The sequence below is a fragment of the Arvicanthis niloticus genome, chromosome 6 (assembly GCF_011762505.2).
Source record: "Arvicanthis niloticus isolate mArvNil1 chromosome 6, mArvNil1.pat.X, whole genome shotgun sequence".
Classification (NCBI taxonomy): Eukaryota; Metazoa; Chordata; class Mammalia; order Rodentia; family Muridae; genus Arvicanthis; species Arvicanthis niloticus.
The window spans coordinates 22,318,071-22,342,981 of record NC_047663.1 but is presented as its reverse complement, the minus strand read 5'-3'; the positions used below and the strand labels follow the sequence as shown (position 1 = coordinate 22,342,981).

Below are 24,911 nucleotides of genomic sequence, written 5' to 3'. Positions count from 1 at the left end.
ATCAATAAACTCTTTACCACTGAGCCATCTCTCCAGCCCTACAATGCCATGCATACTTTGGCTGGCCTGAGGTAACTTGGCATTGCTACCTGGAAATGCTGCCTCAAAAATGAAAGAGAAAAGTAGATGCCCACCCTCAGAGCATCCAACTAGAAGGCCAAGCCAGTGTTGGCCAGTTTCCAGATGCCAGCTGAATGCTCAGTGAAGTGCTGGGGAGATTGCAGCATAGTAAGTAAGTAAGTGTTACCTGCTCTGTTTTCCTCAGGAGAAAACTGAGACTCAGAAAGGGGACTATAACCTGCCGATACATTTCCACAGTGGTGAGGCTGGGATTTGAACCCAGATACCTCTGACTCTTATTCCAGTTCATTAATGACACAACCTCCTCCGATCACTAAAATAGATGATGATGATAAAGAAGAAGAAGAAGAAGAAGAAGAAGAAGAAGAAGAAGAAGAAGAAGAAGAAGAAGAAGAAGAAGAAGAAGAAGAAGAAGATAGATAGATAGATAGATAGATAGATAGATAGATAGATAGATGTGGTAGGTAGAAGTGGGTGTCCTTCCTGTGCTATACCAAGACTTTCCTCCTGTGTAGACTGACCCCTGCCCATGATTCCTAACATCCTGCCTGGCACATATTGGTGCTAGGTAAGGATATGTTGAATAAAGTGAATGAGGCAGGTGCCTGAGCCTCAGCAAATTCAGCCATTGTGCTCCAAGAAGACAGTGGTACAGGCCACCTAAAGCCAGGTTGCTGGCAGATACCCAAGGCCCCTAAGGTCCTTTTTTAGGGAGCTGGAATGGGATTCTGCAGCCAAACTGTTCTGATGCCCAGAAGGGGCAGGTCTGGCCCAGACCAGCCCAGTTCACTGTTCTGCTCCTTACCTTTGGACCATGATCACCCCTCAGCATCATGTGGTCCTTAGCAGGGACCGTTGTCATCTTTGGGGAGCACATGTCCCTCTGAAGACAATCTGCCTTCTTGACCAGCTTAGAAAGTATACCACCCCCCAGGTCCCTTTTCCATTAGAATTGGGAGAACTTGGTGCTTTGCTTGGTCTTTTGAGGGAAGACATTTGAACACAAATGACAAGCTTCAGGGGAAGATGCCGGGGTTCCTGCCTCTGAGCCTCAACACCTCATTAGGCTCGTCATTAGGAGCACGCAGGAGCCTCCCAAGTCACAAGCCTGCTTATGAGTGGAAGTCCCAACTCAGGTCGAATCTCCATTGCTTGCACGTAGTGGAACTGTGGACTATTATGAGATTTCCTGAACTGAAAGGGATTTCATGAAAGAGTTGCAAGGAAAGAGGGGAATTAATATGAATGAACCCTAAAACTACCCTGAATGTGGGGCACACACCACTGCTCTGAGAGGAGCATACACAGGCTAATAAAGTGACTTATCTTAGCTTTATCAGGACTATGCTGGGACTCCAAGGGTTACTACGTATACCAAGAGGAAAGGTAGGTAACAATTATCACCACACTGGGACCTTTCAGAAACAGAAGCCAAGCAAAAAAGTCTCACAGCGAGGCCTTCGGTGAGCAAAGTGAGCAAAATGAGTGCCTTGCAACATCCTGAGTTCATTAAAGCTAGGCATGGTGGCATGTGCTTGGGAAGCAAAAACAGGTATATCCCTGGAGCTCACTGGTCACCCAGTCCAGCCTACTTGGCAAGTTCCAGAGTAATGAGAGATCCCATCTTAGGATGGGGGTGGGGGTAGATAAAGCCTGAAGAACAACATCCAATGGACAAGCATTAAATAAAAGCTCCATTGCAGTCCTCTAACCCCCCTCAGTGAGGAGCATAGGGACCCTGTTATTTTCAGGGTCACTTTAGGCCAAACATCTCCCATGTGTCCGCCCAGCGGTCAATCTAAGCCCAACATGAACACAAACCAATACAGAAAGGATGTGAGCCAGTCATCAGGAACCATAGCAAATGGCTTTATTGCCCCACCCTCAGATACACTGTATTAAATGTCAGAACCTAGGAAAACACACTCAGAAAGAAAGGAGCAGGCCCAGAACAGAGACCCTGCAGCCCATTGAAATGATGAGGAGTCAAGACTGGAAGGGTAACCAGCCCTAGTTGGCAGGGACAAAGAAACTTCAAGGCATTTATTTGCAGAGAACCCTCTCAGGGACTGAGCCTGGGCCCAGCATGAACAGAGAGATTTGTGCTGTAACAGTCAGATTGACTGGAAGCTGTGTCAGAGCCCTGGCCTTGACCCTCTGGATATGTTGCTCTCAGAACCGGCCCCCTGGGCAGGGCACACAGACAGGGCGGGGACTGCAGGTGGTACGAGCTGTGCTCGTGCTGCAGGAGACCACAGGAAGGCAGGGGAGGCATGACTTGGAGGGTGAGTAGTCAGGGGCACACGGGTTGCAGGGAAGCCTGGGAAACGGAAGAGAATCAGGTTACTATCATAGTCCAGTTTCTGTTTTCAATACCATTGACAGATCTGAGATTATACAAGCAGGAAGATGGCTTCTAAATCCTGTCTTTGGGTAAATCTGTTACCCAAAGGGAAACAGGTACCCAGAGAGAAACAAAACCAGTCGGAACAGAACGAGTTAGTCCAAGACCAGAACTAAACCCCCTAAAGTTCCTCCATCAGGATATCACACTCTTCCTGGGCACCATATGTTCTCCCAAGAACTTTGAACTTTGAGAGCATGCAGTCACACTCACTTGCTGTCCTCGCTCTCCAGGAGACCCCTGTATGTGTTGATCTCACACTCTAGCCTGGCCCGGACATCCAGCAGCACCTGGTACTCCTGGTTCTGACGTTCCAGGTCAGCCCGGATCTCACCAAGCTGGGACTCCACGTTGCCGATCATGCACTGCATCTGGGCCAGCTGAGAGCCGTAGCGGGCTTCTGTCTCTGCCAGGGTGGAGTCCAAAGCATCTCTCTAGGAGGGCAAGGGTTATGGGAAGAGGAAGAGGTTAGAAGCCAGAGAACTATCTATGAAGATCCACCTGGGTCTCAGTGGGACTTCAAAACACAAGAATAGAAGCTCAGAGAGTCACTGAGCTAGGAGAAACCACACCCAGATCCCAATGAAGATGAGCCAACCCAGCTCCTATAGCCCCTTGATCCAGCCAGCATGTCCTTCCTAATGGTACTCTCAGTGACAATTACACAGAAGGTGATCTTATGCAGAGGAGTTACTACCAGAGCATGTTAAGTACTAACAGAGTCTCTTGTGCTTCACAAAGGCAGTTGTAATGTGTATCTGGCCTTCATACCTTCTTCTCTGGACAGAGAAGCTCTGAGCTAAGAATTTGAACTCTTGGAGTCCATTTGTATGGCCAAAGTATGGAACCTAGGGTTGTGTGCCTCCAACGTGGTTCAGTAGATACTCCACCCCAACCCTGTGCTTACCATGCTCTGTTGGGCCTGTAACTCTATCTCCAGGGAGTTGACAGTGCGTCTCAACTCAATGATGTCCGACTGGCAGGACTGCAGCTGCTCTGAGCTAGATACGACCTGCTGGTTCAGTTCCTCAGTCTGAAACACACACACAGGATCTAATCAGGAACCCTGAGATCTCAGCCTCAAAGACTATGGAGATCACTTGGAATCACCAGTAGGAGTCCAGGAAGACCTTCCAGATTACCCATTCACCTCTGCTGCACTGACCTGAGTGTCATACCAGTCTTCTGCATCTCTCCGGTTATTCTCCACCAAGGTCTCATACTGGCACCTCATCTCATCCAGAACTCGGTTTAGATCAACAGGTGGAGCAGCATCCACCTCCACATTGAGTCGATCGCCGAGCTGGCAGCGCAGTGAGTTCACTTCCTGTGGTACAGATGCAGGTGTGTTTCCAAGAGGCTGCCTCACTCGTACTCACCTCTTTCTTCCCATTCTCACTTACTCTCCCCTTTCCCATCTCTCCCATGCTCACTCCTCCCCCATGCTCACCTCCTCATGGTTTTTCTTGAGGCAGAGCAACTCTTCCTTCAGAGACTCCACCTGAGCTTCCAGGTCAGCCTTGCACAGAGTCAGATCATCCAGGATCCTGCGCAAGCCATTGATGTCAGCCTCCACCAGCTGCCGCAGGGAAACCTCCGTCTCATACCTACACACACAGAGAAAAGGACCCAAACCTGTGAGCTCATTTGTGTCAAAGTCAAGCCCTATCTCCAGTCTGGCCTGGTGCCGTAAGCCCTTCCCTCATGCCTCAATACTGGATGCAGCTGAAACCCCGAGTCCAACCATCATCAGCATCCAGCTGTCCCAGCCCCAGTCCAGGGACAAACAGGACAACTCACTTGGTCCGGAAGTCATCAGCAGCCAGCTTGGCATTGTCGATCTGCACCACCAGCCTGGCGTTCTCTGCCTTGCTGCAAAGAGTCTGGGGACATAAAGACGTGATTTCTATGTAAGAAAGTACATTCTGCTGGTAGGAAGTGGTTAGAGTACCATCCTGGAATCGTGACAGTTTGGGGCTTCCTGAGAGATGAGAGCTTGTATCAGACAACAGAGTCCCCAGAATGTGGTGTGCCTATGATGTGTAGCCAAAGGCCAGAGAGACTGGAAAGACATGCTACAGAAAATACTGCAGTGTGAGAGAATGAGGCCTCTCCCTGCCTTCCTGTCCCCCAGGCCTGCCGTGGGTCCAAGGCAGGTCACTGCCATCAGCTACCCTCTGGTTCTCTGGTCACAAATGCTCTCCCTTGGGATCCAGCTGAGTCTTTTCAGGAATGAGGACAGAGAAAGGTGTCTTCTCTGCCTTACAGATGGGGAACCTGTGCTCCACTAAATGCACCAAATCCAACCGTCTTGCCTCTTTAAAACAAGGACATTAAATTTCAGAAAGATGGACGGTGGTCTCAAAGGTCATAGTTAGTTAATACAGCCCATGTTGAAGTTCTGAGTCTACTGATTGCCATCCTGGTCACTTAACCAGCCTGACTTTGTCCTCATCTGATAGATTGGGCTAAGATCATTGGAAAGAATTGAAGAGGCCACAGATGTGAATAAGCTTTGTTCCCATGGAAACCGGGCTACTAACACACAATTTCCAGCTTCTAGACCTGAACCACTCACCTTCTTCTGGAGCTCCTCCATGGTCCGGAAGTAAGACTGGTAATCAGGACACATATAAGGCACCTGCTGCTCACACCACTCCCGAATTCGGCTCTCCAGGCTGGCGTTCTCCTGCTCCAGCTGACGCACCTTCTCCAGATAGCTGGCCAGGCGGTCATTCAGGGACTGCATGGTCTCCTTCTCATTGCCGGTGAGGATGCCTTCTCCAAACCAACCTCCACCCATGCCGTAGCTGGTGGTAAAGCCTCCCATTGGAAGGCAGAGAGCTGGGAGGCAGCTGGATACCCTGTAATTGCCTCTACCCAGGCCGGCAGAACACACAGAGAAACTCCGAGGTCCCCGGGAAGGACTGGGCAGCTTGCAAGAGCTACTGGAGTACATGCTGGACATGCGAGTGGATCCTCCTCCAGCTTTCCCCGGGCTCTTCAGAGATCCTGAGGAGAAGCTGGCCTTGAGGCATTTGGAAGCCATGACCACAGCAGCCGTAGATCTCTGAGAGTAGACACCCCAACACAGAGAAGCGGCTCCCTAACCTGACTTTATACTTCTGCCCCAGTGGGCGTTGGTTGGCCCTTACAAAGTGTTTTCTCCTCGTTAAAGTTAATCCCACTTTCTATCAAAACCTCTCATTAGTCTGTTATTTAGCTTCCCGTGAACATATACCAGCCTCGTAAAACAGAAGCGCCGTTGGACGGGTGGGCCCCACAGCCCTACATCCTGGGAAGACCCGGTCTGCACTGGCTCTTCAAAGGGGCCTGTCGTCAGAACTAGACCTCAGCCTCCTTGTTAAGCAGGTGTGGGAGTCTCATCACTGTCTTGCCTTCTCCAGCTTTGTCTCTTTTGATGGACAGTCAGTGGGGGGAGGGGGGAGGTAGGCGAGCCTGAAAGTGACTAAAAGGCAGGGTTCTTGTCACTTGGGCAAACATAGAAGGCTCTTGAATAGGCCCTGAAGATATGGCCATGCTTACAAATTGCTTCAGGTTCCTCTGGACTGCTGTGGTTTTAATGTAACACGAGGAACCTTTTGTCCTGGACAAAATGGAACATTAGTAACCCTCAACCCAACAGAGCATTGGCAGGTGCGCACCACTACTTCCTTGCCAGGAGCTCTGTTCTGGTTATGTAGCTTCAGCTCTAGCCGAAATAACTCGAAGTCGGTTCCTGGTGACAGCTAGAGCCATGTTTAAGGAAGACATGTATTTTCCAGCCCAAGTAGAAATGGAGAAGGCTTTGCTCCTAGTTGCCTGAATTGGTGGAGGAGAAGATGAATTTCTGATTCACACATCCTCAGCAGGTACAAGGAATCTTGGCCTCACAGGCTCATCTCTGCACTGGAGACTGGCTGACCCAATGCCTGGAATGTTTGATGAGACATCTGACTAGTCCAGTATGTAGACAAGAGAGACCTGGAACCAGGGTGGAGGAGAGATGTCAATGGGAATGGAAGTGCACCAGGTGAGAGCCCATGAAACCTGCCTTCTGAGCCGTTCTGCAGTTTGGGGTTCTCTTACTCTTCTAAGAACACCCACTATCTTTCTACTAGGAAGCAACGGTGAGCTGAGACCAGCAGTGAGTCTGGCCTGGGGCTCAGGACCTTCCCCCTGTGCTGTCTACAGACCTGAGCTCATAGTCCCCATCCTGTAGGTGAAGATATCAAAGCTTGGATATAATAAGAGCTTGCTTAGCACCTCCAGCTTGTGGCTGGCACAACCTGGAATTCCATCCCAGGCTGCAAGATAAGATGGAGTCTATGGAAAACAGAAAAGAGAGAGAAATGAAGTAGAATACATGAGGGATCCCAGGAAAAGCAGCCTGACCTCATGGTGACATCTGAACTCATGGGTTCAAATCTCCATCCCACCATGAACCACCTGACTTCACCTCTCAGGGTGTCTCTCTGTTTCTTCCTCTGTGGTGAGAACAAATATTAATGCCTGCACCCTGAGTTGTCTTAAGCATTAAGTGAGCCTTAAAGAAGCCCAGACAGCAATTGCTCATGGCAAGGGCTTCTAGTGACAGCTGCCAGTCCCTCCACAACTGCAGTCTTGTTGAACTGGAACTCAGTAATGGCTAGCAGCTGTCATTTGGGAGTGGGGACAGATTCTAAGCACACAGTTCACTGTCCCATGGGCCAGGTGCATAGGTTTGGAAGCCTCTGATATAGAACTCCCATGATTCACTACACTATTTCCACACCCTGGGATCTGGTGTGATTGGCCCCACCCAGCATAATCCTAGGGTGCCAGTGGCTACCTCAGCCTCTCCTTCCTGGAACTGCATGCCTCAGTGCAAAGATGCAGCTGAGCTGAGAGCCTGGTCGAACCTACTGGGATGTTTTTATTTCTCACCCATCCCCTTCCTAAGGCGCAGTCACCTGGGTATGTTCTCCAGGCTCATCAGGACCGCTCTGAAGTCATGTGGCCCAGAGAAGTCACAGCAAAAAGGTCTGGGAATTCCATATTATCTGCTCAACCTCTGGAGGTCACATGGCTTCCCTAGTGGGGTATTACCCCTGAGCAGCCCAGATAGAGACCAAGTGCTGTTGGCAGTTTTGGATACTCTGCCAAATCACCTCATTAATGGCAATAGCAGCAAGGCCCCCCCATCACCCACTGAGCACCCAGAACCTGTGCTCAGTCTTTCTACACATTCTCTTGCTCAGTCTTCACAACACCCTCCTGAGACATGAGATTGGCATAACAATAACCCTACTGGATAGGTGAGTACTTTCATTGCTTTGGGGGCCTGCCCAACGGTCACCCAGCCAAGGAATAGCAGAGGTAGCTGAAATTCTCTTGTCCAAAATGTGCAGTTTCCCTCAATTAACCCCCCCACACACACACACACACCACCTACACACTGCATGAATAGAGGGTGCCAACTCCCACAGGAAGGCAATGGTTGGGGCAGTGAATACTTTATGCAAGGTCCACACAGGCTCTGTCAGGAGACTACAACCCTGCTCTTCCAGTGACTCCGGTCCTCAGACCTGTCCCACTGCCTCTGGGGGCTCAGTCCCAGCCATTTCTTCCCACTGGAGCTCACACTCTTCTCCAGACCTGCTGTGCCCACCCAACACTTAGAACTGTTGCCCTCTGACTTATGTTTCTCCCCAAGGGACTGAACTGCCCTGGGGGCTAACCTCATACTTCTTTTGAAGCCCCTGCAATGTCCAAAACACTGCTGTGCTTCTAGATGTCTTACAGTGAGTGTGAGTGAGTGTGCGTGCGTGCGTGCGTGTATGGGGGGATTGTGTTACATAAGGAAATAAAGGGTTTTGAGAAGAAGAGAGCATAGGAAGAAGAAAGAAGAGAAGGAAGAATGATTGACTAGAAGGAGAGATAAAGGAATCCTCCTGCTAGTCCCAGCCTTAGAGATAAGGAAGTAGAAACCCCAAGACAGGAACCAACAGCACCTGCCCCAACAAGCCAGGTCCCCTAGCAGAAAACAGAAGCCATCTGCTCAAGGGAGACAAGCCCCAATGAGCCAACTCAAAGGTGTGGCTGAAAATCCTGATAAGATGTTTTTATATAATTTGATTTTTTAAACCAACAAGTAAGTAATGTTTCCGTGCTATGAAATAGCTTATGACTTGTGCTGCTCCATTTTTTTCCTTAGAATAATTTTTAAAAAAAATTAAAATAAAAAAAAGCTGCCCAGAACCCCATATCAGCAAGAACTAACATTGTTTAGCAAGCAGCCTGATAACCTCCCCTCTCCGTTCTCTGTCCAGATGTACTCCCTGCCGTCCCCAGAACATGGCACGCACATACTCGGCCACACTCTAAACTATCTTCTACCTTCTCTCCTTTTTCTGCCCAACCTTGAAGGCTTCTACCAAATACAAATCTTCCCTGAATCCTTCCCTGATCACCCCAACATTCCACAAGCTTTCCCCATGCTCGAAACTCAAAGCCCTACCCCACACGGGCTCTTGCTATCACAGGGCTCATCTGGGAAATGAGAGAAGGAAGTTTGCAACTGGATGGTTGATTCATAGGAGCCATGCCTGTTGTCCACTGTTGATGCAGCTAATTCCACCCCTGCTCCTCCCCGACTGAGCCCTGGTGTGCATTAGCATACGATTTGCTGGATGCAGTAGGAAGCTCCTCATGCCTTAGCTTCTAATTTATTCATTGAAGCATGAGTATCTGAATGAGGACCAGATAGTGTATCTAGAAAGCAGAGAATAAATTGACCACACTGAATATAAGTATATCTTTTCATCCCTCTCCTGATGTCGTGGAGAGAGCAGTGGGAGAAGAGTCGAGACAACTGGGGAGTCCTAGGACTTCCAGCTGCTGTGCAATGTTGTGTTGTAGTCTGTTCATCAATGGCCGCAGTTAAGGGTGTGATGTGTGGGTGAGTCTGAGCGTAGCATGGGTTCCTTCACTAACCCAAGTGCTTTGAAGGACTTAGTAAGAATTGAAGCAATGCTATATAAACAAGCCAAACGCTCCCAATCACACAGGGCTGTTTGAATATAGCCCGAAGACTCTTCCTTTTTATTCAGACAAACTCTGGTAAGCACCACATTTTGCATGCTGGACACACAAATGTCCCATCAGAGAGCTCCCAGAGGCTCCAACTCACAGAAAAAGTGTCAAGACTAAAGGAGTCCCTGGGCAAGCCTAGGCACATGCCGTAGAGTGGCAGAGTGACCCCTGCCAAACACTGTTTCTGTGAACATCTTCTCCTAGGCGCTTCTTCTGAGCCTCTGGCTTCCTCATGTTTGGCTTAGTCACCAAGTGATGGTGGCGTTGGCAGTGTTCTTGGCATCAAGAGGCCAGAAGCCAAGGCAGAAGAGCTGGTAATTGCCAGGATGCAGCCTTTCAGTGCTCTGTGATCTGGGCTAAGTCCCTGCTGGGTTTGTGTTCTGAACTGAAAGTGGGTGAGAAGGCAGAAGGGCCAACATGAGACTTCTGACTTCTCACAGGCCTTGCTTCTATGATCATCAGGTGTCCAGAGCCTGGCCCAATTAACACACACACAGGTCAGAGCAGCCAAGAGAATCCAAGCACCCTGAGCTCCACTTCACATAGCATAATGTCTGTCTCATGCATGGCACTGTCCCTGCCATTCTATGCATCCTGCAAACAGAATATGGAAATTCACTGCTGCCTTGTCACCACAGAGGCCAACGAGCAGAAACGAGAATCAAATCTATATTGTACTTTATTGGGAGAGATGACGATCTGGAAAGGTAATAGGTTGACATCAGTTTTTAAAAGATACTACCTTTTGCTTCATCTTCAGCCAGAAACTTCACAGGGCATGGGACTGGGTGAGAAAACAAAGGCTGTCAATCACTCTGGAGCTCAGGGTCACCCCTCTGGTTAGGTGGTAGGATGCAGTCCTGAGACTTGTGATGTCTGTGCCGATACCATCCCTATAATGCTCCCTCAGTCTGTGGATGTCTGTACTCAAGGGCTTCCTGAAATTCTAAGTCTAATGAACATCCACCATAACCAACCTTGTGCTCTGCCCAGGGCATCTGAGCTGGGGGTCACTAGAGCAGACAAACCATTAACAATGCGTTCGTGCTAAGCTCCTAACAACATCTCTGTACTGACTCCATTCTACAATACGGAGTACAAATGTATCTTTATGATACGGAACTTTCAAGTGCCCCTATCTATCTTGAAAGTGCCTCTAGGGTCCTCTATCATCCCCATGCTCCCATGTTAGGAACATGGATTTGCCTGACTCCTGTCTTCACCTTCCAGTTCACCCCAACTCCTCTCCTTGGTGTAGTTGGGCTCACACTGGGTTACCAAAGATTGGTCCTCTCTCGTTGGCCCTGAGACTCATCTCTATTGAACTGACCCATGTTGGGAAGCAGGGAGAGAAGATCTGGGCAAGGAAGAAGGTAGGAAGGAATGAGAAGTGACCGCTGATCCCATTGGGACTGCTGAAGAAGACCAGAGTGGGAACCTTTATATTTTCCTTGGCTGTTTTAGGGTACATGCCTAGAGGAAAGGCTAATCAGCGAACAATGGGCAACACCCACCAAGACTGAGATGAAGATCAGTGACCAGAACCTGAAGCATCTCCAATACTAAAAACATTTGATCGCTCTGCAATTTTACTCTATCCCATGCCCAAGCATCCCAGGACACTAACCATTCGAGAATCAACAGAATCAGTCAGGGTCAGATTTGCTTTGCCAAGAGAACACTTTATTGGAAATATTTCCAGGGAAACCTGGTTTTGCATGGCGTAAAAAGCACAGTTAAGACCAGAAACAATAGATGAATTTTAGTAGAAAAACCTGCTAAGCAAGGAGGGCCCTAGGGAAGCATAAGGTCATTTAGCTGCCAAGAGCCACAAGGTGTCCTCCTTCCTGTGGCCTAGGCCTCACTGGTGACTGGTCACATAGCACGGGGTACCACATGCTCCCTGGAGGAGATGACCCTTCCATCCCTGATCTCCTCGGTGATGGTACGGATCTGGGTGCTGACTTGAGGAGCTGGGGTACAGGGCCCAGCTGGGGTGCAGGGTACAGCCGTGGTGCAGGATGTAGAAGGAATGTAAGGAACTCTTACAGCAGGCTTGCATTCCGTGGAACAAGGGTGGGCAGGAAGCCTGAAGAAATGAGATCACATTGGATGTACTTGGCATGGGAGCATTAGACCGACGGGGGAGGGAGTATTCTGATGGGGAAGGGGGTGTCCTGCAGGACAATAGCAATCACAGCGAGTGATATCAGAGCATTTCAGTGATTCTGAGGCCTCAAGGATTGGAGGTTGGGTCTGCAGGAAGGAAGACTAGGAGCTTCCACCAAAATATGGTCAAAGATGGGCTTGTACTTTGGCTTAGGTTGCCCCCCTTAAACATTACCAGAGACCTGGACCAGAAAGAATCTTCAATGGCTTTAGCTCAGTTACTTCCATCTTTGTAACAACCACTCAGCTCTGCAAGTATGTCAAGCCCTTCTCCCAGCACAGCTCTTGGGGGGGGGGGGGGGGGAGGCTTCACAGGATCACTCACTTGCAGTCCTCCCCATCCAGCAGGCGGCGGTAGGTGGCAATCTCTGACTCCAGCCGGGCCTTGACATCCAGTAACACCTGATACTCATGGTTCTGCCGCTCCAGGTCACAACGAATCTCAGCCAGCTGTGACTCCACATTGGTGATCAGACACTGCATCTGGCCCAGCTGGGAGCTATATCGGGCCTCTGTCTCAGCCAGGGTAGATTCCAGAGAATTCCGCTAGAGTGGGGAAGAAAAGCTATTGAGGGGAAGGAATTCCACCCTAAATGCCCACTGTCCTGGTATCTGCACACAGTTGTGGTTGGGCCCTGTAATAGCATGATGGCCAGCACACTAGTAAGTCAGAGAGCCTTTAATGGGCAGAGACCACCCACCATGCTCTGTTGAGCCTGCAGCTCGATCTCCAGGGCGTTGACTGTGCGTCTCAGCTCGATGATCTCCGTCTGACAGCACTGCAGCTGCTCTGAGCTGGACACCACCTGCTGGTTCAGCTCCTCAGTCTACAGAGAAGGAGAGAATACAGAACAGGGACAGACCTAGTGTCCCTCCTTTATCTTCACCCCACAGTCTGTAATCCTGGATTGCCAGCCTCACCTGAGTGTTGAACCAAGCCTCCACATCTCTCCGGTTATTCTCCACCAGGGTCTCATACTGGCATCGCATGTCATCCAATATCTTGTTGAGATCCACTGGAGGAGCAGCATCTACCTCCACATTCAGTCGGTCCCCAAGCTGGGAACGGAGTGCGTTGACTTCCTGCAGTGGCAAAGCAAGATGGCATGAGGCTGTGGAAAGGTTGCTGGCTTGGTAGGTTCAATGACCTGGGTTCAAACTCATTCCTCACTTGGGTACCATGAGATAGAAGATCTGACCTCTTTGAACATACCCTCCCCCACTCCATTGGTCTATCTCTACCCCCTCCTGAGGATTTGGGAGATGGCACAGCACCAAGCAAATAGAATTATTATCAGACACTATGATCCAAATAGAGTTTTAGCATCATGGCTGAGGGTGTACTCTCTGTGTAAATGTAGGCAAATGACTTCACATCTTTATAACCATCTTCTTGGCTGTAAAATGGAGCTTACGATGGGAGCTAACTCTTAGAATCATTATGAAGGTGAGATGGATATGAAGTGTTTCACCTCCTGCCGTACAATAAGTGCAAGGGCCAGCAGGGATTCCTCAGCAGCATGGGGACCTTGAGGAGCATGTGGCAGCAACCTCACCTCTTCATGGTTCCTCTTGAGACACAGCAGCTCCTCCTTCAGGGACTCCACCTGTGCCTCCAGGTCAGCCTTACACAAGGTCAGCTCATCCAGCATTCGGCGTAGACCATTGATGTCAGCCTCCACCAGCTGCCGCAGGGACAGCTCCGTCTCATACCTACCACACACACAGAACACTGCCATGTCTGCAGCAAGGGAAGCCCTGTGCCATAGCTAACTCGGAGTCGGAAGCACAGTGGCCCTTTCTCATGTCGCAGGAGGGATCCAGGGCCTATACCATGTCTTCCCATTTACAATTGTATCTGGCTTTATTCCCACCTCACAGCTCCCAAAGGTAGGAGTCAGATTTGACACAGATCAAACATCTCCTGGTTGGGCTACTCACTTGGTCCGGAAGTCATCCGCAGCCAGCTTGGCATTGTCAATTTGTAATATCAGCCTGGCGTTCTCAGACTTGGTCAGCAGGATCTGAAAAACAAGAGGTTTTCCCTGAACTGGGAAAGACCCAGCAATGTGATAGATATGGGGTGAGGAACCCAGCTCACAGATACCTCTAAAAACAGGTAAAGTCTCCAAATATCCAGGCATGGAAGGAGAGCATAACCCAGAAGAGGTATTACACCACTGGCCCATCAGTCCTGGCTTCTGTAGCCTCCAAGCCAGCCCAGTAGGCTATATCAGGGTGAGGCAGACCTGGTATCTGATTTAGTTATATGATCTTGGGCAAGTTGCTAAGCCTTTCAAAATTCAGCCTACTTATGTTAGATGGGCATAGTAATACCCATATCTCCAGGACGAAGAATAAGTAAGCCAGTAGTTAAGAAGGTGTCGGATACAGTACTACACCAAGTGGGGACAAAGGACATGATCCTTCCATCCCTAAGCTAAGACAATGAAGCAAATAGGAGAATGGCTGGTAACAGGGTACACAGACCAGCAGAGAAGCCTGGGTCCCCTCGGAACCACATCCCAGAGAGTAGAGCTCTCCTTCCAGAAGAATTCTCTGTAAGCTTCAGTCCCATCTGGCTGAGTCTTAGAATGGAAAGCTTCCTGGAGTTGTCTGGCCAGCTAGAAGGACCTGGCCCATTACCTTCTGCTGCAAATCCTCAGCTGTCTTGAAGTAGGATTGGTAGTCCGGGCAGATGTATGGGATCTGACACTCGTACCACTCTCGGATGCGGGACTCCAGCTGTGCATTCTCCTGCTCCAGCTGGCGCACCTTCTCCAGGTAGTTGGCCAGTCGGTCATTCAAGACCTGCATGGTCGCCTTCTCGTTGCTGTTGAAGGCGCCCTCACAGAACCAGCCTCCACTCCCAGCAAAGCCAGAGGAGTGGCACCCAGAGGACAGGTAGGAGCCGGGCAAGCAGCTCCCAAGGCCAGAGAAGCCTGTCCTGAAAGAGGACACGGACCCCACAGTGCCAACCAAACTGGGGGCCCTGTAGGAGCCCATGGAATGGATGGAAGATATCCGAGAGAAGCTCCCTGTGGTGCCACAGAGGCCCTTGGCAGACCCAGCAGAGAAGGTCGGGGTGCAGATCTGGGTGGCCATGATGCTAGCGAGGAAGGTTGCTGAATAGGTAGGATCACAGGTTGTGGATTCTCCAGGCCTCCCTGGGGTGCTTATATACAATCTTCATGGGGTGTTGGCATGTTCCAAGTCTTTAGCTCTTGGGAAAACCCTTTCGGATCCCAGAAAGCCTATCTCATTATAATGTCATTTTGCCATCCATCAGAATTTCTTTCCTTGTAAAAGAAAAAAAAAATGTTGAATTGGGTTTGCTAAGTCAGGACTCTCAGCCATCGTCATTCCCTAGCAGACTGAATTTTATTGCCACTTCAAAGAGTCTTTGCCCCAGACCTCATAAACTGGGAGTGGCCTTGCATATGACATTTGGTTTCTGTCCTCCCTACCTGCCTTCCCCTGAGGAATCCATTCTGTCCGTCCCCTACTCCCACAGCCGCTCATCTGTGCCTGGGCCACCAGAGCAATGAACAGAGAATGAAGGGTTCACGATGGAATATTATTCCGCCATAAGGAAAAATAAAAATAGGGATTTTGCAGGAAAATAAATGGAACTGGAAAGTATTGTGTTGAGTGGGGAAGCTGACAAATGCCATGTGTTCTCTACCATATATGGATCCTAGCTTCTGATATTTACACCTGTGTGTTTATGTCAGAGTATGTGTAGAGGCCAGACAAGAAACCCCTAAGAGAGATTTTTAAAGGGTGGGGGTGAAGGGATTAATAGAACATGTGGTATGAATATAGAAATGCCAAAGTGTTAAGTGAGGGTGGGGATCAGGAAGATGGGGGAAGAAAGGAGTGGGAAGCAGAGTCAAGCAAAACAAATAAATGTCTATTTACATAAATATATTTTATAAAGAACCTGATACCATGTAAACTAATTTAAAACGTAAGGGGGGGGGCAGCAAGATGGCTTGGCAGGCAGAAGCGCTTGCCTGGGTTTGATTCCTGGATCCCAAAGTAGAAGAAAAGACCTCATTTATGTAGGATGTCCTCTGACCTACACACACACACACACACACACACACACACACCACTGTACCGTGAGCATATCTATACTCACACACCTATCACACACAGAGAAGGAAGAGGAGGAGAAGGAGGAGGAGAAGGAGGGGAGAAGGGGGGAAGAAGAAGAAGAAAAAAGAAGAAGGAGAAGGGGAGGGGGAGGAGGAGGAGGAAGAAGAGGAGGGGGAGGAAGGGAGGAAGAAGAAAGAAGAAGGAAAAGGGGAGTGGAGGGGGAGGAAGAGGAGGAGGAGGAGAAGGAGAAGGGGAAGGAGGAGGAGGAAGAAGGAGAATTTGCAGAATAAAATTTTAAAAGAGAGAAAGTGTGCTAGGCCAGTGGTATGCCTTAGTGAGTAAGGGCACTTGCAGCCAAGCCTGATGAGCTAAATTCAATCCCCAGGCCCACAGGGTAGAAGGAAAGGATCCACCACAATGTTTCTCTTTGATCCTCACACATGAACCAGGCTTGCGTGTACCCGTGTACACACATACACACAAAGTAAGTAAACATAATTTTTGGATCTTAAATTAAGAAAATTGGAAGAGAGGGAAATGTGGTTGTGGACCTGCAGTGTTCAGGGTTGTAACTCTGCCAGTTTGAATCATAACAATCATGGAACACGGTTGACCGTGACCAGGGAACTTCCACCAACTGTGGTCCATTGCTCACACACTCACTCATGGTAATCGAGAGTGAGCGGCCATACTTAAATCTGAAACCAGGGCTCTTAGACCCCGATTCAAGGCACCTAGAATTTAGGGACAAGAGATAAACATTCAAATCCTAGCTCTGTCAATCATTTTTCCTATAACACTGAGCATGTTACGTTTCTGGGATCCTTGGTGGCCTGCTGGGAGCAGTGGAGATCAGTGTGCGATTCCACCTATGTCACACAGATACAAGGAGGATCCAAAGACAGCTACACATGTGCTTTGAGAGCTCCTACATATTTTGAAAGTGCTGGTTAGTCAAAAAGACAGTCGTTAGTGGTGATTTGTGGTAAGGACAGCAAAGGCTCATGGGTATAAACACTCTGCTGGAGTTCCCGTGGTCTCTGTGGCCACTAGGCACAGTTATGATGTCAGTGGGAGGAGGAGGTACCCCATTACCAGTCCTTCGGACAGTTTGTGAGCTGGTCTTCATGGAACCCACCTGTCTGGAGCCCTGGGCAAGGCTGGAAGACTGCTTCCCTTGTGGTCTTTATCTTCCCTGAACCTAAACCACTTAGACCTTCCTGGTCACTGAACACATCCCAGATATGACCAATGGCAAAGAAGGAATAAAAAGAACAAAACCAAATACTACCAGACGCCTAAACAAATCATGAGAGGAGACTCTGCAAACTGTGGACCAGAGATAAGTTCTGTTCTTCTCCTTCAAACCCTGGTCTTTCCCAGGTTATAGGAGATGACGACCCTGCTTGTTCTTCCCGTATAGAGCCATTTTGCAAAGCTGGCATTTATGGAAGCATTTATGTGCTTCTGAAGCTGTGGTTCTCAACCTCTTAAAACACTTTATACGCTTCCCTCTGAGATTACTCAAGGAGGGTGATTGGCTGTGGGGAACACGCCCAGTATGGTAGATGACACCTCCACAGGTGCCTGAGAGCAGCTCCATGCAGCTCTTCCTCACAGAGCGAGCAGGGACTAATCAGCCTCTGCCCCCACAGCTCTAGGTGCCCCACCAACAACTTCCTCATGGCTGCCTATCTCCCAGCTCTCCTGGGAGGCTAAGATTATCCTGGGGCTTCTTAGCAGTGTCGGCACTGTGGGTTGACCGATCCTGGGTTCTTCAGGGCTACTCTGCATACTGTAAAGTGTCTGTGATATTTCTCCCCTCCACCACCTGATGCCACTCTCCCTACCTGCCCCTTCATCCTGTCATGCCAAGTGCCCTGGGTTTCTGGGTAGGAGGGAACTCACCCTAACTCCCTGCTCCTCTTACAAAGGGGTCCAGGTGGGAGGCCACAGTTGTACAGGAGGCTTTCCCAGGCTGACTGGGCCTGCTCATTCATTCATTCATTCACTCAGCGAAAATACAGTGGGACCTACATTGCACCAAGCTTGTTCTAGGTGTGAGAGAGATGTTGAAAAAGATGCCGTTTCTGCATTCACAGGGAGAGCTTGCATTACTTCTTGGCCTACTTATGATGACCAAACTGCCTACAGACATTAATTATGTGCCCTGGGAAGGGGAGGGTGGTGAGACCATACCTGTTTGACAACTGTTGAACTATCAGGACAGAGACTGGGGTCCTGATCAGGCTCCCTCTAACCCTCCCCCCCCCCCATTTTGTCTTCTGGGGAAACTATGGCAGAGTCTGCTGTCTTTGTCCACCCAGGCAAACCCTCAACACATATAACACCAATTTGTCTTGTTAACAGTTTTTCTAATGCTATATATTTACTATAGTAAAATATTGCATGTTTTACTAATCCAATATATACTAGCCTAAGGAGTAGGAAACTTGGACTCTGGGCCTAGCTCTACCCCTGCCTGAGTGAGCCCCATGCACTGTGTGCCTCAGCTCATCCCATCTGAACAGGGGATGGGCCTGGACAGTGACCTGACTTCCACCCACCTCAGACACCCTGCAGTCAATTGTTCACAAGTGTTAGGAGACTAAGAGTCAGTAGGTCATTGCTACGGTTAAGTCTTTATTCTCCAAACCTTAGTCCCTGTCATTCACCCTCAGAATAAAGAGAAGTTTATAGAGGTTCAAACACATGACACCATGAGGGTTTTTTTTTTTTTTCCTTTCAAAACATCTGCAAACTTCAGGGTTTCTCTCTGCCTCCAGCACACTCACCCCAAGAAAATGACAGAGGCTCCCTCCCTCCCTCCCCTCTACTCCCTGAGCAGCAGGCCTGGCCCACCTTTCCAGGCTGTTCCTGAGAAGGACTCCTTCAGAGGTCAGTGCCACCCACTGAACACCAAGCAGACATCCCAGAACGCCCAAGCTAAAATGACATCTATGGCCAAAATAGCTGGAGACCTCACCGTACAGAAAAATTTTAGACAACATGGGGGTCTAAGCTGCTCACTGCCTCTGAGCCTCTCAGCCTTACCAACAAGTGAATGGATCTCCTACCAGTCACAGAATGGTGAAAGCTATCTCAGAGGGAGCTTGATAAACTAGAAATTAGGTCATTGGTTTCAGAAATCAAAACTACTCTGAAGCCCACAGAAGAGGAACCGAAGTTAAATGCACTCCCCAAGGCACCCAGCCACTTACGGAAGTGCTGTCTTTTGCAGCTCAGCCCAACTGTTCTCTTCTTAGAGATAACAGCCAAAGAGGCAGTCTCTTCCTGCTTCCAGAGTACGGCAGTCCCTTTGGCCAGGATTCTCAATCCAGTCTCTGACCCTTACCCTAGATATGTGGTTCTCACTCTTTCTAATGTTGCGACCTTTTAATTCAGGTTCTCGTGCTGCAGTCACCCCCAACCATACAATTATTTTCACTGCTACTTCGTAATGGTAATTTTGCTACTTTCATGGATCCTAATTTAAATGTCTGTGTTTTCTGATGGTCTTAGGTGACCCCAAAGAAAAGGTCGTTCAATCCTCAAAGGGATTGTGACTCACTATCAGAGGTTGAAAATCTCTGCCTTAAGTTCCTTCAGATCCAGGCACCAACTGCAGTCTCAGAGAGTGCTCTCTGACCACTGTGACTCTGTTTTGGAGAACAGGAAGAAGAAGAAAATTGCTGCTGAGGGAACAGAAAAGATCCTTTTTCTTGAGCCAATCTTGGAACACCAACAACCTCAAGATCAACAGCCTGGTAGATATCTTTGTTGAAATGAAGTCTCTACCATCAACTAGGCTTCCATCTGAAAGCTGAAGTTCTGCCTAGATAAAGCCTGATTGTCCTACGGGTCTCTGAGAAATCACTCTCATTCTGGGAGAATACAAGGACAGTATGCTGTGATATATCCAAGGAGTAAATGAACTCTCCCAGCAAGGATCTACTCCTCCCACCCCCACCCCCACGTCCAGCTCCTCCAGGCTTTGGTCAAATATATGGGCCACCACATCACCACAAGAACCCCAAAGGTAGCAGAGAAAACAGGTCAGACAATAGCCAGTGGGACAACCACTTACCAATGAATATCAATGAGAACCAAGTCACTCAAGACAGCCAATGGCTGGGCTTCTTTGAGCAGCCTGCTGGCTCAGGCTTGATTTTTTTTTCTGGTTTTCTCATCTCACCTGTTTTCACCCTGAGCCCCACCCACAGGTCCTAGAGAAGTCCCCACCATAGAGGACACCTGAAAATTGGTTCTGTCCCCTGACTTCTTCAGATCCCACCTGGAACCCCGCCCACAGCCAAGCCTCATCTCCCCACATACAAACTGTTCATTCCTTATAACAAGAAACCTGTTCAAACGCAAAGCACCTGGGATATTTGGCCCCTCCTCCTGAGAAGCCTAGTTACCATATACTCTGTTTTAAATAACCATTTCCAGAGCTCCTGCCAAATGTGCTGCCATCTGATGTCAGATGCTAGTACTAATATATAGGAGCTGGTACACAATGTTGAAGAAAGCATGGTAGGAAGTAAAAATACTCATAATAGAAACATTTCTAACCATTCATTTAATATTTCAAAAGGATCCAGGAAATGTCTCACTGGGTTTTGATGGTGAGAGACTCAGGGCCATTCATGGATCTAGGAAGGACAGGGTTACCAGATTCGGTGAGCAAAAACATACTCAGTATTTGGAATATGGTTATACTAAAATGTTATTGTCTATCTGCAAAATAAATCCGGCTGAGCAGCCTGGGTTCTGCATGGAAGTCTTCAGTAGGCATGTATCATTATTTAAGGGCCTTGACCGAGCAAGATGTTACTGTCCCTTCCCTCCCAGACACCGTGAAATTGGCTGATACTGAGGACAGGTCAATCAGACGTCCCTTGGAAAACCATGACATCCGATTCCTTTATGTCCTGTCTCAGTAGCTGCTATGTAGGCTTCCCCACCCTCCATAAGCAGTACTCAGAGGTCTGGGGGCTAAGTTGTCATGCCTCTAATCTTGATCACATCAGTAACATTCACCCTGATCCTTTCACTAGGTGACAGCCTGGGCAGGAATCTAAAGTCTCCTCTGCTCCATTTCCAATCTCTCAGGTTTCCAAACTTCTGCCTATCCCCATGGCCATATTCCTCACAAGACTAGGATAATCTGAACACAAACCAACTGACCAAGGAGATCACTCACCCACTCCCCTGGCTGCCCTTCAGGAGAGCTGACAAAGAATGACAATAGCCTTGAACAGCGGTTCCTCTCAAAACTCTAGGGTTTCTACTCTCCATGACCCTGATAGGAATTTTAAGTTCCTGTTGGATCTACCTTCTCCTGACTAGGTCTTGAAATTCCCTCTTTACCAAGACCAGAATGCTCTAGAATATCATCTCACTCAAAATAATAAATAAATAAATAAATAAATAAATATCCTCTCCCCAAGAGTGATTTTGGTTATTTCCCCAAGCTTGGAAAGTCTGCTCGGAATGAGCCATGTGTCTTGCCATAATGAGTGTCCAGGGAGCCACTGGGCCCAGGGGAAAGTCATACCTCTCCAGTCCTCTTGTGACCATGCTCTGCCTTCATGTTTCAGGACCCAAGGGCCAGCTCTTCCTGCACCACCATGCTGGCCAGCAGCTCCCATCTGGAGAATATGAGCTTCTGCTCAGAGGTACCGAGTCCTTACCCCCCTCACCCAGTTTTTATGGTCTGAGAATTCCACAGCATTGCTTTTTCTCCCCAGTGTGTTTGAGAACCTGTGGTTTATGGGAGATGCCCTGTCAGGCATACTGGGACAGGGACTTCAGTGTCCGAGTCCACTCCTTTCAACTATCACTTAACTGAACCACAAAGCGAATCCCCCCCACAGAACATCCCATTTGATTGGCTCAGCAGTCATCATTTACAGATGCTGTGCAGTCCACATAACAACGCTCCTCCTGCTAACAACAGCATGTCTGTGGCCAGGCCCCTGGCTCCAGGCTATCATTAACTATCCTACATTCTGCAGATTTTACTTTCAAGCTTCTCTGAGATGCTCAGATGAAAGCAGCCACATGGCTGTTATGAGCGATCATGAAAGTTGACCAGAGAATTAGTGCCAGCCACCTGCCAGCTTTCCTAAAAGCTCATCACCAACAGGTGCCTGAACGAGTCTCAGCAGCCAACCAGCCACCTGTGTCCCCTCCCAAACCCCATGAGGGGACACAGCATACCCAGCTCTCCCAGAGTCCCCAAAGAGCTGCTCAAAGGAGCATAGTTCGTTTACCCTGCTCTACCCCAAATATCAACAGCCCCAAGAGTACTATCCAAAAGGACATAGGCTCCCAGAGATACAAGAACCCAAAAATGGGAAGAGGAAATGGGTTCCAATAGGGACATGGGGGATTCTGGGACAATACATCATCAGGACCTATTGATTACAACCTTACAATGCCATCCCTTCTCAGCCTTGCTGCAGGCTTCCCTAGGGTGGAACAGTGGGATTCCCCTTCCAGGAAGACCAGGGAAGTCTCATACTCCTGATGGGTGGTCAAAGCTGCCACCCAAAGTACATGAGTCAAGTACCAGAGGAGTCTTGTCATGGAACTCTGCCTTCGGCCTCACCTTGCTCCTCAAATACCTTCCTGCCACACCCAATGCTGGGGACAGACAGATAGAACCTCTTGTTGGGACCAGATCTAAGGCCCTGCCCCTCTACTACCCTGGATCCCAACAGGTGGCCTGGGACCCTGGTGTGCTTTCTGGCATGAGTCTGCCCTCTGCAGGGCCAAGGCAAGACAGACAGCCCCACCAAATGGGCAAACATGTACTGGTCCATTAACTAAGGGTGGAGCCTTGAGGATAGGGAGGTACCTTTTGCTCAAGGTGAGAAGCCAGAAGCTTCGTAAGAATTGCAGCATTGACCCACCATGGTAGATCACCTGCCATGTGTGGGGCTTTCCTGCCAATCCACCAATGCCCACCTGGGAAACTGAGCTAGTGCTGATACTCCTGGGTATCCCAGCAATGTACCCTGACTGACTCTTTTGTCCCATGAGCACTGAGAGCTGGGAGTCTTGTTCCTCTCCGCATTCCTGGAGGTGAACACATGACCCTTGACAAAGTACCAACCAGCTTCTCAGGAAGTGTTTTGGAACTGTGTCTCCCATCCTGTGAATCAGTCTGCTCCCTTAGAGGGTCTGACTTGGTCTTCCTGTGTGTAAAGCATACATGATGGTGACAGCTCTTGGGATGAAGTAACATAAAGCTGAGGAGCTGGAAAGAGCGTGCACTGTGCAGTGCATTGGCCTTTGCGGTCTGGTTGTAACCCTTTATCCTGGGGTCTCCATCCTGACACACACTCGGGGCTGACACACACTCATTCACAGTCTGACACAGATGTGAGTCAGACGTCACCAGGTCATGGCTGTTTGCTCACTACTGCAGCTCTGGGAAGCAGCCACTGAGCCTGAGGTGGCCTGAGTGCCTAGGACAACCCCCTAGGGAGGGGCGGTGTTGACCCAACAGTTCTTTCCTCCCTCAAGTGTCACCCCACCAGGTGACTAAACTGACTGATGGAGTCCTAGGCAGAAAGACAGGATCTCCTCCCCGACTCCTCCTACTTCCATACCAGAGACCTGGGTCAGCCTTCTTGTCAGCTCAGAAAGGCGGTTGGCTGGCCTGACAGAAACACTGCCCCTGACTTGTCCCACCCAACTTCCCTGAAATACCTGATGGGGCCACAGAGTTGGGGTTTCTCACAGTCCTTCCTGGGATCTAGGTGAAAGGCTCCCAGGCCAGACAGAGTCCCCTCTAGATAAAGGGATCCAGCTCCTGTCACTGTTCCACCTGAATGACTCCCGCATAGTCTATGGCACATGTCAATACCAAGACAGGAAAGAAGTTTGGCCTCAGGGATCTGAACGAGTGAGCCAGGAGAGCTCAGCTTTGAAAACTCCAATCCTTGACTGGGGTAAAGGCCCCATTCCTTCCTGCCCTTGGGATTGTATTTTTGTTATAGCTTCCATTTTCCAAAGTCCCTCCTCCTCCATCTAATTCATCTTTCAAGTCCTGTAAATATACTAGGTATGAGGATGCGGGTGACCCTGAAACTATTTCTACCTCAAAGGACATCACCAGAAAGGTCATGACCAAAAACATTACTTGGTGAGCTCTTACTAACCGTGTGTCAGATTGTTCTGAGTCCTCAGGTTTAATAACCCACAAGGGAGGTAGCAATTAGCAGGAAAGGAAGTGCTCTTGCCTAGCTCCTGTTTGTCTGAGAACACCTTTAAAGATGGAGATTCTTTCTCCAGAATCAATCCAGTGTTGAGAACGCAGTAGCACTCGACAGGTAGCTATAGCCTCCCCCCAAAATCAGAAATGCTTGGGGGCAAAGAGCATGGCCTGGTTTCTGTGATGCTTTAGCTCCTGGCAGAGTTCCAGACAGTGAACTTGACCTGAGCCCCACCTCCTTCTACAGTGGAGAACAGAATGCGCTCTGGAATGAATGGAGATTAGATGCTGTCTCTGCTTCCACTGGCCCAGGCCTGCCCCCGTGAGTCCCATGTGCCTAAGCCACGTGCATGTGGCCTGCGAGTGAGAAAAATATAAGTTATACCAGGGCAGGGTGGGGACTCCAGAGGAGAGTCAAGAGGGGAGGGAAAGGCCAGAGAAAGGCGACAGGTGTCAAGAGAGCCAGAGACCCTCCAGCCCTTTGGCCAAATATTTTGTGACCAAATCCCTGAAACTGTTTCAACCTCAAAGGAAGTCACAGAACCAGAAAGGTCACCTCAGAGACAGGTCCCCAGTTTTTTTCATTCCTCTCTTCCTTCAACAAGCACTTAGCTAAACCCTGTCTGAGATGAAAAGACACAGCCCTGATGTAGAAATTTTTAAGCCCAATCCAGGGTTTCTACCCTGCCTTTGACATATATAAAGACACACACAACCTTCATATTTATAATAAGCCTTAAACAGCACAAGAGTTGGGCAGATACCTATCCACTATGTTATTAGACTCTACTTTTCTATTGATAACACCAAATTATTACTTACTATGTTTTATCTGCGCTGCTTTTAACTCCAATT

General features: G+C 49.0%; 2 protein-coding genes across 2 annotated transcripts; both read right to left on the bottom strand.

Annotated features, from left to right (window-relative positions):
• Positions 1–1,796: 1,796 nt before the first annotated feature.
• Positions 1,797–6,984, bottom strand: Krt35 (keratin 35). The gene is made up of 7 exons (XM_034506068.2): positions 5,064–6,984; positions 4,286–4,368; positions 3,936–4,092; positions 3,651–3,812; positions 3,393–3,518; positions 2,699–2,919; positions 1,797–2,401 (listed from the first exon to the last, which is right to left on the bottom strand). Exons 1-7 carry the CDS (start codon positions 5,532–5,534, stop codon positions 2,254–2,256), a joined length of 1,368 nt encoding a protein of 455 aa, XP_034361959.1. The 5' UTR covers positions 5,535–6,984; the 3' UTR covers positions 1,797–2,253.
• Positions 6,985–11,007: 4,023 nt separating this feature from the next.
• LOC117710842 (keratin, type I cuticular Ha6) lies at positions 11,008–19,151 on the bottom strand. The gene is made up of 8 exons (XM_034506098.2): positions 19,051–19,151; positions 14,375–15,027; positions 13,670–13,752; positions 13,285–13,441; positions 12,650–12,811; positions 12,430–12,555; positions 12,054–12,274; positions 11,008–11,648 (listed from the first exon to the last, which is right to left on the bottom strand). The coding sequence occupies exons 2-8, from the start codon at positions 14,831–14,833 to the stop codon at positions 11,435–11,437; spliced, it is 1,422 nt and encodes a 473-aa protein (XP_034361989.1). The 5' UTR covers positions 14,834–15,027; positions 19,051–19,151; the 3' UTR covers positions 11,008–11,434.
• Positions 19,152–24,911: the final 5,760 nt, after the last annotated feature.